Genomic DNA, 16,368 nt, shown 5'->3' on the forward strand with positions numbered 1-16,368 from the left:
ACTCTTTCGATTTCTTTATATATATTAGTGAATAGATATTTTTTTTAAAATTTCACACTTATCTTGATGGTTGTTCCAATAGGCTTGGCTTTATTTCTCTGTAACTTCCAGCTGCAGTGAGGTAAAGTGCTCTGTAACTTCCAGCTGGAAGTTACAGAGAAATAAAGCCAAGCCTATTGGAACAACCATCAAGATAAGTGTGAAATTTTAAAAAAATATCTATTCACTAATATATATAAAGAAATCTAAAGAGTTTTACTCGTTATATAGATGATGGAGGCTGGCAAAGGGACAATAGAAGTGTTATGATGGTCCCAAATGTACCCCAGTTCAGTGAGATCACAGAATATATGGGTATTGGTCTGAACACTTCACTAATACTAATTTAATTTAATTTGTATATAAAGAGCTGTGATAATAGTTAATAGTAAGCATACCTAAGGTTGGCCACATTACTTTGGACTTAACAGTATAACAGATTTGGCACTCAGTTGTGTAATTACAGAATACAAGCTTAGCGCCAAGTGTTTTTGGCGCCTAACATTACCGCCCTTTATTGAATCGAGCTCAAAGAGTGCAAGTGGCAAGGGAAATTGGTCGCGCTCAATGACAATGGTTAGTTAAAAGGGAGTTAAGAAGAAGCAGTGAAGCCTTATTCTAGATGGAGATTTCTCTTTGGGAGAAGTGTAGAGCGGATTCCAGTTCAGATTCTCAAGGTGTACCGTGCATAGAGATAACTAATTATATTTACTCTGCGTATACTGTTTATTTTGAAGGCAGCAGTTGTTATTGTCCACAGATGCGGAAGTGCTCTCACTCCATGAGCTGAACATAATTAGCAGGAAAGAGGCCGACTCTGCCGTTGCACCATCCACGCCACCAGCCTTCATCCACCATCTCGATGTTTGTAATGAGGTCTTTTGGATCAAAGGAAATTTCATCATCACCCTCTGCAAAAGAAAAACCAAGAGGATAAAAGGCTGCCCAACCTGTTCTGCAAATAGGCAGATAAATTGCACTAATTTTCAAAGGGAAACTAAGTGCATGCTTTCTCTTGGAAAATGACCCACATGGACTCATATTTACACATGCTGTTTGGTAAGCACACGTTTCCTTGAGGTAGGCACACTGATTCTGAGCACCAGTTCTGTAATGGCATCTGTATACCAAGATACTGTTATAGAATACTGGAATACGTAAGTTACGCACAAACAGTTACAATGGTCAATGGCAGGTATAAGTGTTCACTGGCTGTGAGACTGACAGTTTGGTTTTCTTGCCTTTCTCTTTAGCACACTGTGGGTACTATCAGATGCAGACTCTGCTTTTTGACATCTCTTGACATAACAATATATCTGCCAAAAGATGATCCCGTGTTGGATCTTTTTATCTGTCTGTGCTTTGCTTATAAAATGTGTTTTATATTCTACACTCACGTATAGGAAAGTTTTTGTTCCACCCCTATTTCTGTGAGTTCTTTGGTTTTGTTACATAGGGGGTTTCTCCTTCTGTTGCTTTTTTTATTTGCCCGCCTAAGTGTTCCCTGAACTGCCTGGAAATGGGAGGCCTATCCATGCCCTGCCCATGTGCACACACCCCTTGTAGTTATGGGCTAATCAGTGATGTAGGGAGGGACGGAGGTGCCCTCTCACTCCTTCCTCCCCTCCCCCATGCCACACTTGCACCCTCCCTTCCCCCTGTACCTTCTCCGGCCTGCTGCTCACGCCAGCATTGGCTTCCCTCTGATGTCACATCCATAACCCGGAAGTGATTTCAGAGGAGAGTTAGGCTGGCATGAGCAGCAGGCCAGAGAATTTGCTCACACCGGTGAAGATTTAAGTAGGTACGGGGCGGGCGTAAGCATGGCATGGAAAGTGTGGAAAGGTATCGGCGCCCCCATCACGATGGCACCAAGGGCTATACTTTAAAATCTTTGGGCAGCCACCGCATAGCATCAACAAGCAGGCCTGCCCCAGAACTCTTCATTCTATTTCCGGGGGCAGGCCTGCTCGTTGACACTGCTCAGCGACTGCCCGAAGATTTTAAAGTTCAGCCCCTGGAGGAGGTGTGTGGGGGGGTGGGGGGGGGGGGGTGTCAGGAGCTAGTGAGAGGCTGTGTCGCAGGATTCTGCTGGGCCCAGCCCTTGGGCCCCTCCAAACAAAATAGTGTTCCGCTGCCTATGTTTATCCCGATGTATTATTTACTCCCTCTTGTCCTTTTCCTCATGTATAATGAGTCCTGTGAGTCCAAGTACAGTGGTGCCTCGCATAACGGACGCCTCGCACAGCGAACGCTGCGCACAACGAACTTCTTGTCTTGATTCGTACAACGGACTTCGTTTCACACAACGAAGTCGCCCGAGCTGCATCGTTCAGTGGCGCTACATATTTTAAACCTCCCCCCGCCGCCACCGCATATTTTTAAACCTCCCCCCCCCCGCCGCCTGGGGACAGGACAGGACATTCCCCTCCCTCCCACCCTTTACACGCACATGGCGCGGGATTAAGCCGAAACTGTGCGCTCCTGGAAGCCTTTTCCCAGGCGAACAGACAAGCCGGAAAAAAGTCTTGTCTTCAGTTCCCTCCTTCCACCCAACTCGCCCTCAGTCCTTCCCCCTCCCCAACCTGAAGAGCACAAAGGTGCATTTACCCGCCTGAGAAAGAGAGCACAAAACAAGCCCCCCCCCTCCCCCGCCCAAGTCTCGAGGCCCACTCCGCAAACCCTCTCCCCCAGAGGTGGCCCGCGAGGACTTGCGCCCGGTTCTGCGCTTACCTATCCGCTGCCAGGCCTGGAAGAGTCCGCACAGCAGCAGCAGTAGCCGCCCCGCACCTCCAGCTCCGCACATCTCTCCCGTCCCCGGCCGCCTTCACCAAACAGAAAACTTTTGGGCCTCCGGTGGGAACTGGCGTCCCAGGCCACGGTAAATGCGTCTTGATGCTGGTCTCTCTCTCTCTACCTGGGCAGCCCCACCTCTCCCCCGTCCCTCCCCGCTCGATAAAGTAAAACCCTCTGTACCGTCTCTGCAGGGAACAGCTGATGTTAGTCAGGCTCAAGAGCTAAAATGAGAATTGTTTAACCCTTCCGCCTCCGGTTTAACCTTTGGTAGCAGGTTCGGGGCTCTTTAACAAGGATCGCTTCTCCTAGAGCAAAGGTTCTCAACCCGACGTAAGAGCCAGACAGGTTTGGAAGCGTGCGGCTGGGTGAGGGAGAGGGCTGGCAGACTCTGCATATAAGGTGAGGTGGAGGGAGGGAAATGTAGGGCTGCAGAACGAATTATTTTCTTTTACATGTATTCTTATGGGAAAACAGGGCTGCAGAACGAATTATTTTGTTTTAAATGTATTCTTATGGGAAAACGCGTTTCACACAACGAACGTTTCACATAACAAACTTGCTCCTGGAACGGATTAAGTTCGTTGTGTGAGGCACCACTGTATACCCTCCCTACATTTAATTTGAATTGCTATTGTTTTATTTTAATGTGTATATTTTATTCGATACATATTGTAAACCGTTTAGCTATTCCATGATAAAAGGTATATCAACTATGAAATAAACTTGGCAACTTTGCGCACGAGAGAATCTAGATTTGCTGTTTATAGAAAAAGGGTGTAAGTCTGTTATGCACCCAGGGGCTGATTTACAGAATGATTTAAGTGGACCAGAGAGACTCTGGCTCACTTAAATCGTCCACGGCTGCTCAGCTGCCAATATACCAGGCAGTACTGATGAATATTGAATATAACTGGCCCCCATAAAAGTGGACTGGTCAGGGGCAGTACTGGTGGGAAACCGGGTCTTAGACAGGCCCTGGTAATATTCAGCTGAGGCCTGCATAAGCTAAGTGGGTGACTTTAGGACAGCTGAAATTTGGACCCTGACTGAATATCGAGCCAGGACTGTCTGCATGTATTTTATAAGGAATGTATGTGCGCTGGAGCTGATTCTATACGCGGCGCCTATGTAAAATCTTAAGACGCCTGAAATGTAGGCGAGAGTTTTAAAGGCCTACATTTCAGGCACCTAAGTTTTTGGGAGAATCACGCTTAGCGGCGCCTAACTCACAATCTGCCCACAGAAACACTCACCTAGGCGTAAGGCGCCACTAAGCGCATTGTAATAGGTGCCTATTTTTTATAGAATCAAATAGGCGCATATCGCCCAATTACATTTTTTTTAAGCAATTACTGAGGCTGTTGAGGGTATTTTGCCAATTAACTTTAGAATCAGCCCTTCTGTGCCTCAGCCCAAACTCTACCCCAGAACACAATTACACATGTTTCAAGCACGCTGTTGTACAACTCCTTGAAGTATAAACTATTTAATCCCCCCCCTTTCCTCCAAACAAGTTAATTCTTGCCCAGACATGACTTTCATACACGTACCTCCCTGATAATCGTACAGAGCCACAGCAGAAACTCCACCAGCACCAGCTTCATACAAGTTTGGCTTTGGTTCTACAACAAAAAGAAGGTTCAGAAGCACATCACATGGGAAGCAGAGAACCAGTGAAAAACCAGACACCAATAGACCGATTCTCAAAATCTACCTCTGGGCAGTGGCGTAGCAAGGGTGGGAGGTGCCCGGGGCGGCGGCACTCCCCTGCGCCCTCCTCTCTGCCCCTTGCTCCTTCCTTGCCAATCCCCCCTCCCACACACACACACACTCCTTTTGCACCCTCACGCCACACTCGCGCCCTCCCTTCCCGCCCCTGGACCTCTTTAAATCTTCGCCAGCGTGAGCAGGTTCTCCAGCCTGCTGCTCGCGTTGGCGTTGGTTTTCCCTCTGATGTTACTTCCTGGTCCCGCAACCCAGAAGTTATTTCCAGCTGCAGGCTAGAGTAGTTGCTTGAGTTGAAGATTTTAAAGAGATATGGGGAGGAAGGGTGCGAGTGTGGTGTGGGGAGGGCGGGGCAGAGAGGTGCCGGTGCCCCCACCATGACGGTGTCCGGGGCGGTCCGCCCCACTTATTACGCCACTGCTGATGGTGGTAAGGCCACTTAGCGCAGGAATAGTGCACATAAAAATCTGCATAGAATGCTCAGAGAGCGAGAGCAACAGCCCCACCAAAAAGAAAAATCAAGGCAAAGGGTCCGTGTCACCGGGTGGCGGCACTTGTGCGAGTGTGTGTGTGTGCATTTGGGTGTTTGGTTGTCTGGGGGTATGACTGTGGAGTGTATGCTATCTGATTGTTGTGGTTTGAAGCCGAGTGCTTGGGGTTTGTGTGTGGTTGATTGGGGGTTTTGTACTTCAAGAAGGTCAATTGCGTTGGGCATCCGGCCATTGGGTTTCTGTATTGTGCCCATCTGCTGTTCTGGTTTTCTAGTATTGTTTTCTCTACCTGTTATGTTTTCTGCTTGTTTTGACCCTGGTTGTTGTTCCCTTTGCAATTGCTAATAAAGACAATTAAAAAAAAAATAAAAATGCTCAGAGAGCTTTAGTGTGCATCAGTTAATGTAGCTGGTTTTAAAAATGGTTTGGATAAGTTCCCGGAGGAAAATTCAATAGTCTGCTGTTGAGACAGACAGGGTAGTATGGAATGCTTCTACTATTTGGGTTTTTCATCATCAAAAAAGGGAGTATTATGGCTAATAAAAATTTTTTAAAGAAGATTTTTCTACAGTTCATAGACAACGGCGCGAAAGACAAAGGCGCACCCAGACAATTGAACGCAGCGTGGAGGTGTGCGCCGCTCAAAAGTACTGTTTTTAGGGGCTCCGACGGGGGGTTTTGTTGGGGAACCCCCCACACTTTACTTAATAGACATCGCGCCGGCGTTATGGGGGGTTTGGGGGGTTGTAACCCTCCACATTTTACTGTAAATTTAACTTTTTCCATAAAAACATGGAAAAAGTGAAGTTTTCAGTAAAATGTGGGGGGTTACATCCCCCCACACCCCCCACAACGCGGCGTGATGTCTATTAAGTAAAGTTCCCCCCCACGCCCCCCCCCCGTCGGAGCCCTAAAAACAGTAATTTTGAGCGGCGCGTGCCTCCGCGTTGCGCTCAATTGTCTGGGCACGCCTTTGTCCCAGCGCGCTTTTGACCTGACACCTTTTTCTACACACTGGTGTCACAATTTATAAATGACTCAATGTAATATAACACTCATACAGCACCCCGGTTTATAAACAAACTCTCTCAAGTGGTAAATAAACTAGGAGGTTGAAGTAGAGGGTTGGATATATTGTGAAGTGATCCGTGTGTTTTCCTTCTGACTATTTGGGTTTTTGCCAGGACTTGGATTGGCCTCTGTGAAGATGGGCTGCTGGGCTAGACAGACCATTGGTCTGACCCAGTAAGGCTGTTCTTATGTTCTTATCATGTGTTCATTCCATATACGGTTACAGTTTTTATCTTAAGAAAGTGATTTATATATAAAATTCATCAATATTTCAATTGCTTTTACAATGGTGCTCGTGTTATCCTGTGTCAATTAGGGTTACCACATTCAGTGCTCCCCCGGCCATTTGCGGGCGACGATTCGCGGTCCCAGTCATTCGTGGTATTTTCCGACTGTGAATGACCAGGCAGGAGAGAGCAGCCAGAGCGCTGGCGAGTGAAGGAAACCACTCGCGGTATGCTCCGACCGCCTCTTCCTGGACAAAGGCAGGCCTCACCAATCAGGAGCTGCGTGTCAAAGCACTAAGGGCACTAAGGACATGGGAAGGGGCACTAAGGACATAGGAAGGAGGCACTGAGAGCACTAAGGACATAGGAAGGAAGTAGGGAGGGAATAGAAAGGGACAATTGTTGGGCCTGAGTGTAGAAAGCGGCCAAGGAGAGAGAGGGACAGAAAGAAAGAAAGACAGAAACACACATCTACTCTAGCACCCATTAATGTAACGGGCTTAAACACTTGTTTTAAATATTTCTGGGCCATAGACCATAGTAGTCTGCCCAGTACTGTCTTTAGGTTCCCACAAGCGGAGTTGCCGTCAAAGCTCACTCCAGACCATAAAGCGTGCCCAGCACTGTCCTCACGTTCCAAATCACTGGCGCTTCCGTCGAAGCCCTCCCCAGCTCATCCTAAACCGAATCGCCACATGCAGGACACAGGCTGTGCAAGATTGGCCAGTATCAGCCTTTGTTTGTATTATACCACTCATTTTCTACGTTCATCCCACGCTTTCTTTAATTCCATCACCGTTTTCAACTCCACCACCTCCTTTGGGAGAGCTTTCTGGGCCTTCGCCACCTTCTCCAAGTAAAATAATTTTCTAACATTACTCCTAAGTCTACCACTTTGCAACCTGAGTTTAGGCTAGGGTTGCCAGATTTTGCTATGTAAAATCTGGACTCCCTAGACCCGCTCAATTCCACCCATCCTGCCTCATTACGCCCCAGTCCCGCCCCCCTGCTACCCAATGCAATTTAGAGGCAGCTTTTCAAGGTTTTGAAAGGCTGTCTGGACCCCCGAACATGTCCTCGAAAAGGAGAACATGTCCAGGGAAATCCGGACATCTGATAACCCTAGTTTATGCCCTCTAGCTTTACTATTTTCCTTTCGCTGGAAAATATTTGTTTCTATATTAATACCTTTTAAGCATTTAAACATCTGTTTCATATCTCCCCTGCCCTCTAGAATAGGGTTACCAGACGTCTGGGAAAACCTGGACATGTCCTCTTTTTAGAGGACTGCCCGGGCTCCCAGATGGATTTTCCAAAACCTGGCATTTGTCCGATGAGCTCTGGCCGCATCTGGAGGGCCTCTTAAGCATGCACGGATAACATCACATACGCATGCTCCAGACCCTCCAGATGCAGTTGGAGCTCGTCTGGAAGAAGAGAGGAGGCTTTGTGGGGGTGGGGGCAGAACGGGGCAAGATTATGTGCTTGGGTTTCCCAGAGAAAAATATGGTAACCCTACTCTAAAGTACACATAGGGTTACCAGAAGTCCGGATTTTCCCGGACATGTCCTCCTTTTGAGGATATCCGCACAACTTTTCAAATCCCAGCACTTTGTCCAGGTTTTGAAAAGCTTCCTGACAAAATCAGGAAGGAGCATCCGCACATGCTGCCTGGGGGCGGGGCTGGTGGGCGGTACTGGGGGCATGGCCATGTGTCCGGATTTTCCCAAAGGTAAACTTGGTAACCCTACGTATACATATTCAAGTCTTCCAGTCTCTTCTCGTATGTCTGTTGATGCAAGCCCCATACCATTTTCATTGCTTTCCTCTGAACTGTTTCAATTAACTGTCTAAATGATACTTACGGGGGTTTCCAATGTCTGGCACCTCTTCATAGTCACCACCTGCTTCATTGTCTTCCTCATCTGGGGGATCTATCATTTCTTCATAGTCCTCATCCTCCAGATCTTCATTGCTTTCACAAACTGGAGGTTGTTCTCTGATTGGAGCAGCTGGTATACCATCATAGTCTATTTCTAGGTCTGGCGTTCGGGGGGGAAGCTCTGGAGGTTCTTCATAATCTGCTTCTTCCTAATAAGCAGTGGAAGTACAAATGAATCAGAGAGACCTTTCAAAAATCCTTTTTAACACCTCCCCCCACTAAACCTCATGTCAATCACAGCTCCCAGTAAACTTTACATTTGCTATGGGAATGCAGCAATGTAGGTTTTTGAAATATAATCATAAAAGAGAGAGACCAAGAAATTAATAGCAAACACAAATGATATATCCTAATGAATCATGTATGGGCAGGATTGTAGCTCTGGAAGCACAGCCTGTATGAGCAGAAGCGACTGGGAATCGCTCCTGTCCTGACTATGCCTTTGCATCACAAGGGCTTATAAGATAGGGGTGGGGGCCCAGTGGAAAGGGCAGGTCCAGGAGAGGGGTGCCTGCCTTTGTTCGGGGAAAGAGAGGGAAGGATGTAGTGGAGTGTGTGTGTGGTGGGGGAGGGGAAGGAAAAGACGCAGTAAGTAGTATCTTTATTATCTGACATTTCAATTGTCCGACAATGTCAATCCCAGATAATTGGAACTCCTCCCGCTGCTTCTGAGCATATGTAAATGCTGGTGGTGTCATAAGAACATAAGAAATGCCTGCACCGGATCAGACCTGGGGTCCATCCAGTCCGGTGATCCGCACACGCGGAGGCTCAGCCAGGCGTACCCTGATGCATACATTAGTCACTCGTATCCCTCAATGTGTCCTGCAAGAAGATGTGCGTCCAATTTTCCCTTAAATCCTAGAATGGTAGTTTCCTCCACCATCTCTTTCGGGAGAGAGTTCCAGGCGTTCACCACTCGCTGTGTGAAGCAGAACTTTCTGACATTTGTCCTGGCCGTGTCCCCTCTCAGCTTCAGGCCATGACCTCTGGTCTGAGTCTGGGTCACATTCGCCAATGTGAATAAAGCTATTTCTTGCTCTCCATCCTTTCCCCCTGCTGGTGAGTGAGCTTGCTCCATTTTGTCGATTCCTTTTAGCAATTTAAAAGTCTCTATCAGATCCCCTCTCAGTCTTCTCTTCTCAAGGGTGAATAAGGTAAAATTATGTTCTTACCTGTTAATTTTCTTTCCTTTAGAAGCAGCAGATGAATCCAGAGACCAATGGGATAGCTCACTTCTACCAGCAGGTGGAGATAGAGAAACTGATTAACAGGTGTACTTATTTGCTGGCACTCCTCCTGTCTCATCAGTATAGCTCCTTGCCCAAGCACATTTAACCATCAGTAGGTATAGCATGTAAAAAACTTCTTTCCCAGAACACCTCGCGAACAGCAACGATACAGAATACAATCATGAACAACACCCAATCACTAAAAGTTGTACACGAAAAACTGACAACCAGATACCAGAAAGGGTGGGGCTCTGGATTCATCTGCTGCTTCTAAAGGAAAGAAAATTAACAGGTAAGAACATAATTTTACCTTCCTTAGCAAAGCAGCAGATGAATCCAGAGACCAATGGGATGTAGCAAAGCAATCCTTAATTTGGGTGGGAAGCAAACGCCGCCTTCGCAACGACCGAAGCATCAAAAAACCCCTATCGCATGTGCCCGCACATCCATGCAGAGACGCGGAGAGAAGGTACTCTCGGAAGACCAGTTAGCCTTGAGACAAATCTCCTCCAAGGCAAAAACCCTCTGGGCCGAGCCCAAGAAGCAGCCATCGCTCCAGCGGAATGGTCATGAAGTTCAATCGCCACCCGCTCCCCTGCCAGCAGGCAAGTATAAAGAATGTCCTCCTGGACCATTGAGCGAGGTAGGCATCGGACGCCGCCATACGCCTGAGGCGTTCCTTGAAGAATCCCAAAAAGGAGATATAAACCACTAACAGTTGTTAGAAACCGATCTCGCGTAGAACGCTACATACGTTTCAAAAAATGCAGTGAATAAAAGTACTGCTTCCACTATCTCCTTCCAGGAAGAAGGAAGGAAAAGCGAGCATGATGTAAAAGAAAGGATGACACCCCCCTAGAAAGAAATAGTGGTACCATCCGAACTGACACCCCATATGACGGAAAGAAGGAATAGGAATCCCCATTGAACAAGGCCTGCAACATCGCAACTGCAAAGCTGAAGCCATGACCATAAGGAATCCCATGGACCACCGCACAGCTCTTTAGAGCCCCAAAGGACAAGGCTAAAATGAAGCCATCGGTAACTTAGAAGAAGTACGTGAATGAATTACACCAAACCGGGCTTTCTAAGAGGTGCATGAATATACCGCCTTCTCTTTAGGAACTGAACTACAGGAAGCTGAGAAGTCAGCGAAGGGCCATATACCTAGTTCCTGTAACAAGCCAAGAATGGTAATTGAAGCTGAAGGGAATTGAACGCTATGCCATCGGCAATATACCTGTGCTAAAAAGGAACTCAGGAAGGGTGCAACTGTTGAGAAGTATTCAAGAAAGGAAACACCTCCAAAAGGAAGCAGAAGCCACAGGAGAAGACGTCTGTAGCGCCTGGATAAGAGAAGAAACATCCTGCTTCGCATTACCGTCACACGCCAGTCAAGACTGCTCAAAAGCTAGGTCGTAATACCAAAGTAGTATGAATATCCATGTTGATCTCAATCAAGGAGAGCAAAGTCGGAGATAAAAGGAAACTTCTTAGTCCGGCTGTCGAAAGGCTCAACAGATCCACATAGCAAGGATGGCGCAGCCAAGCCAGAGATTGTACCAATACTGTGCCCCTAAAGCGAGCTTGAGATGGCAAATCCAAGCTATCATCAGCCAGGGGAAAACAGTGAAAAAAGAGAAACCAGAGGATTTTTTTATTTTTTTTATTTTTTTTAAAGCCTACAGCACCTGGTATTCCCAGGTGGTCACCCATCCAGGTACTAAACAGGCCCTATCCTGGTTGGCTTCTGAGATCAGACGGGATCGGGCACATTCAGGGTGGTATGGCTGTAAGAAAGAAGCCACACTGTTACCCCCTTTAACTCCCACTTCCTGTGCCCGCCTAAGAAGCTAGGAAGCATGGAATTGTGAGACGAGGCCATGAGGTCAAGTTCCAGGAGATCTTATTTCCACCACAAAAAAAGTGGAACACCTGAGCCAAAATTCCCAATAACCAGGATGTAGAAGATATCACTATAACTAACGTCTACACTTCTAGAGCGTACGCAGTGCTGTACACAGTAACATCCAATAAATGAGCTATGCTCAGATTTCGCAGAGAGAAAGACTAACCAAACTCTTTTCCTGACCTGAAAAATGATCGGTCAACCGAATAGAAAGATGAGGGTCCACCCATCGAAGTAGAACAACCACTGTACCTGGCAACTGAGTACATCACCTACTGCCCAAGCTGCAGAGAAACGCCCCCATCATAATACTGACTGAAAGGGCCCTCAGCAGCATTCCGGAAGAATGGTCTGAAGCTCCAGAAAGGAAGCCTGACCATGCTCAAGAGTAGAAGAAGGAACCAGAACTTAGTCGCCTCTGAAGACCAGACTCCTGAAGCTGAGGATGGAAGCCACCGAGCCCCCCAACCCGACAGGCCGGAATAGTCGGTGGTCATAAGCTAGTCCAGGAAAGACCGAGGCATGCCCTGGAAAGACAATCTTTCTGAGCCCCTAAATCATACAAAGCTATGCAGGAGAAGCCTAGCAACTAATAGGAGCCCAGAGATACCGAGAACCACTGGAATAAAAGCGGCTGCTGAGCGTTAGAAGGGAAAGCAAGCTGAGGTTCCCAGAGGGGTCAGCAATATGGATGCTAGAACCTGAACAGAATCCCATACTCTTAGCCATGGTAAGCGAAGAACGCCAATCTGAGATCGAGACTCCACACTCAAGGCTCTGGAAAGAAATACAAGTCTCTCCTATAAGAATAACAGCCTCGACCCGATATACCTATAACTAGTATAGGAAAAAAGAGCACTGCGAATATGAAGATGCGCATGTAAAGAAACCACCCGCTTCGTGTCAGTCAAAAGACCCGACTGGAAGTCGTCCGAATCAAGCAGGCAGTCAAGCATAAACAGACAAATCGCCTGGCAGTGCCAACGAACCCTTGGGTAGGTGAAATGGAATGTGCCCCAAACCGAAAGCGCTGCTCCAAGAGAGGCAGGCCAACCTAGTGCAGACTCAGAGTCCATAGAGAAAATGTAAATATCTTCCCAGGTTGACTGCAGAAATGGGTAACCCTGAGAAACTAATGCAGCCGAATGGAATCCAGCCTGCCCAAAGCCCCCATCTTGGCCACCCACTAATAAGTGGTACCCTAAGAACTACAAGAACTGTCCCGAGGACCAGCCACACTTCAAAGAGAAACGCAAAACAGAGAGACTCTGGAAACGTGAGGAGGATGCAAAGGTGCAAGCATCCTGAAAAAAGTTCACAGCTCCCTGACATGACAGTAAAGCGACTACTCCTTCATGAGAAAACTGTCAACCTGGAAAAAGAACACCGTCTTGCGATGTGAAGGGGAGCATGAGGACATTCAGCAACCTGCCTGAGCTTTACGCAAGCAAAGGAAAGACAAGGCGCACCAGGCGTAATCCAGAAGCAGCATACGCCTCTCCAGAGAAACGAGCTGTACCTGGCCGAAAACAGACCAGGTTTCCACTCCAAAAGAGAGCGTAAGGGGAGAATTCATTGGGCATACAGTGCCAGCTACCCTACGACCTCGCAAGCAGAGGATCTTGCCCTTAGGGATCAGCCGCCACTAGACCATGCTTCTAGAGCGGAAGGCCGTCTAGCCTTTTTTTTTTTTTTTTTAAATAGACTTGAACCTTCGCCTCTTCTTTTGGAGCCATATCAGCTCTACTCCTTAGCTGGGGCTTGAACCTCAGCTCCTTGTTACTAACCCAGCACACAACCCTTGCGCCACCAGGTTTTCACAGACAAGCTGGCCCACAGCAAGAAGAAAAGAACCATCAGGCCTCAAGAGAGACCCTCCACTCAGAATTCCTGCAACTACCCCGCAGAAACAAGTCAAGAGCCCAAGCAGGCGGACGCAGCACCCAGGCAGAAGGCCTAAGGAAACCTCCAACACCGCCGCACGTTATCGGAACCCCGAGTGAAGAAATGAACCACACGAATGATACACTGGCACGCCCTTGACACCTACTCCACCTTGCTGTTCGCTAACCCCTAAGGCAGCAAAACCAAGCGTAGGCAGCCAAACTCAGGGCAGAAACTTAATGTGGAAGTGCCTAGGGATATAAATGAACAGCCCCCAATAACAACCTTATTTTTTTTTTTTTTTTTTTCTTGTTAAGAGAAGCATGTGGACAACACCACAGCAAATGGAGCACTGCAATACGGGGCACAGCTGATTTCACACAAAAATAAGCCGCGGTACACGCTTAAGTTAGCTGTAGGACATGAGTCAATGAACCCCGCGGCGCTGGGGGCCCAAGCGCGGGCACTTTCCTGCCAGAATCAAAACCGGCTGGCTCCCCCAACAGCGCTGTACAAAACAGACCGGGAGCTCATAGCCAAAACCGCAGCCCACCGCTCCGCAAAGCAGACGGCGAGGCCCGCGCTGAGAAAGGCAGCCGCCCAGAATAACTCCCCGAGTATTGCAGTGCTGGCGACCCAAACTCGGACCGTTTCGCGCCAAAAGAGGCCGGCTCCTAGAACATTGCCGCTCACACCGGCTCGGAGCCCATAGCCGAAGCGTATAAAAAATGCAAAACACACCTCGGGGAGGAAAGGGGAAAAGGCGCATGGCTCCCAACAGTAGGGGAGCACAAGCTCGCACCACCCACGCTATAGAACGATTCAGCTCCAGTTCAGATAATGTAAAACACACCCGGAGCCGTCCTCACAATTTGCGGCCATATCGAGAGCCACACAGTTACATTTACCCACGGGCCGTGGCAGTATCAAGAAACAATGTCCCAGAAACTACCAACCCCACAGCACAAGCGCTAGGGTAAGAAAAAGAAGCGCTCCTTAGTTATGCGCAGGAATACAGAGGCCACCAACCTCACTGAAGCAAGCTCATACAAAAACATATTCCACCACAAAACAAAACTGCCATAGTCAAAAACCCACAGCTCTCACACAACCACAAAGTTCAGAGACCAGTAGAATAAAACACATACTCACAATCTACTGGATAGTGCCGGTAGACGCCGGCAACACCTGCTGCCCAGCACGAGCAGGGCAAAAAAGTCAGCTGTGTAGGCCCCCTTTTTTTTTTTGTTTAAATGGGAAAGAAGAAAAATAGGGACCAGGGCAGACCCTCTATCATTGGAGGGAGGGTGAGGCAGGGACAAGGGGGGGCCCAAGTGTAACCTCTAAAGCCGGCACCGATTAGCCGGACACCCCTGTCTCACTGAAGAGAAAAAACTCAACAGGAGAAACAGAATGGCAGTCTCACTGAAGAGAAAATCTCAACAGGAGGTAATAAAGTTCCAGCCACAGCCAGAATCCAGGAGCTAGTTGAATAGCGACTTCCACCTGCTTGGAGATAGAGAATACTGATGAGACAGGAGGAGTGCCAGCAAATAAGTACACCTGTTAATCAGTTTCTCTATCTCCACCTGCTGGTAGAAGTGAGCTATCCCATTGGTCTCTGGATTCATCTGCTGCTTTGCTAAGGAATCCCAGTTTTCTGAGGCGATCCTTGTAGCTCAAGTTCTCCATACCTTCTACTAGCTTCGTTGCTCGCCTCTGCACCTTCTCCAGCAGTGTTATATCCTTCTTCAGGTATGGAGACCAGTGTTGGACACAGTATTCCAAGTGTGGGAATGCTCTATAAAGCTCTATAAAGCGGCATTATGACCTCCCTTGTCAATCTAGCTTCTATTTCTGCAGGATTTGTGCTAGTATTTCATAAAGATATGTGGGTGCCTATAAGTCATTTTAAAACAGGCACCTTCACCACCTGTTCAAAATTACCCTCTTATACATAAAACTGATTTTGCATTTTTTTGGTTATAGTAAACTTATGTTGGAGTACCACTCAGGGCGCTACCTGATTTTTACCTGGGTAAATCTAATATCAAGCAAGCAAAGGTAAGAAGAATACCCCGCCTTAAAGTCCAAACCAATCCAATAAAAGGCAAGGTTAGACGTCTATTCAACCAATGGGTAAAACTTTATTCAAAAATGCTTTTATTCCTAGTTTTTCCTATAGTCCTACAACTAGGAATAAAAGCATTTTTGAATAAAGTTTTACCCATTGGTTGAATAGATGTCTACTTTGCCTTTAATAATTTTCTCCCATCAAAGAACCCTTAGCTGGGGTAGAGAAAAATATCCAGGAAGTATTAGATGAAGCTTCCCATATCTCACTGTAAAGAACAGATGAGGTCTGCCATGAGATATGGGCAGCAGAAGTTCTAGTACAAAAAAGCTGTGTCCCTAGCTTGTCTTCTGGAGCACCTTCTCACCTGGCTGGTACTTTTTCCCTCCAGTGTGGGAGTCTGCCTCGGTTCCTCTCTAATGATTACTCTCGGCCTTGGAGCTGGGACATCAGTGGGGACCTCGCGGTGCTTCTCTTCTTTCTCCTCCTATACAGGATATGAAAGACAGATGAAAATCTGATTCTTCCGAAGATCACTCTGCCACTTCTGCATTTCTCCATATTGAAGCTTAACCGCTAAAAGGAAAAACCCACGTGCACTTTCCGTCCCTTGAACTAATCTCACCATAGGTAAATGTACCTGCAGAGGGGGAGGGAAATTTTTCAATGAGGCTTTTCCCGCGGGTTCCCCCATGGAAAAAGCTTTGGAATTTGTCTCTCTATACAACATTCACTTATTAAAAAAGTATCTACAGTAATTCCTGTTGGTAAAATGTTGCGATTATGATAGTTGAGAATCAACATGGAAACCTTGTTTGGGGTAGAAAGGAAATAATGAAAGACAATTTAATTTTATACCAAACTGGTCAATGCTGTGTGGGAAGAAGAATCCAGTTGTGATAGTAGATCGCACATTTGAGTGCTCGGGGCCAGGCTGCATTTTGGTAGTCTACAATGGGTGAGATGTAGTGTACAAAG

The 16,368-nt window shown here is 47.3% G+C and overlaps 1 protein-coding gene and 1 non-coding gene across 2 annotated transcripts in view; both read right to left on the reverse strand.

Moving 5' to 3' along the window:
* Positions 1-376: 376 nt before the first annotated feature.
* Positions 377-16,368, reverse strand: part of LOC117366534 (src substrate cortactin-like) — a 49,340-nt gene continuing 33,348 nt past the window's right edge. Inside the window, exons 13-16 of the mRNA XM_033957976.1 lie at positions 15,758-15,877; positions 8,215-8,440; positions 4,386-4,457; positions 377-950 (exon numbers count right to left, since the gene is read on the reverse strand). Coding sequence (XP_033813867.1) covers positions 814-950; positions 4,386-4,457; positions 8,215-8,440; positions 15,758-15,877 — 555 coding nt within the window. The 3' untranslated portion in view covers positions 377-813. The remainder of the gene's footprint in view (positions 951-4,385; positions 4,458-8,214; positions 8,441-15,757; positions 15,878-16,368) is intronic.
* Positions 11,203-11,321, reverse strand: LOC117367310. Its single transcript, XR_004540733.1, has one exon. It is a non-coding gene; the product is annotated as a 5S ribosomal RNA (ribosomal RNA).

This window comes from Geotrypetes seraphini, chromosome 9 (genome assembly GCF_902459505.1).
Source record: "Geotrypetes seraphini chromosome 9, aGeoSer1.1, whole genome shotgun sequence".
NCBI classification, from domain to species: Eukaryota; Metazoa; Chordata; class Amphibia; order Gymnophiona; family Dermophiidae; genus Geotrypetes; species Geotrypetes seraphini.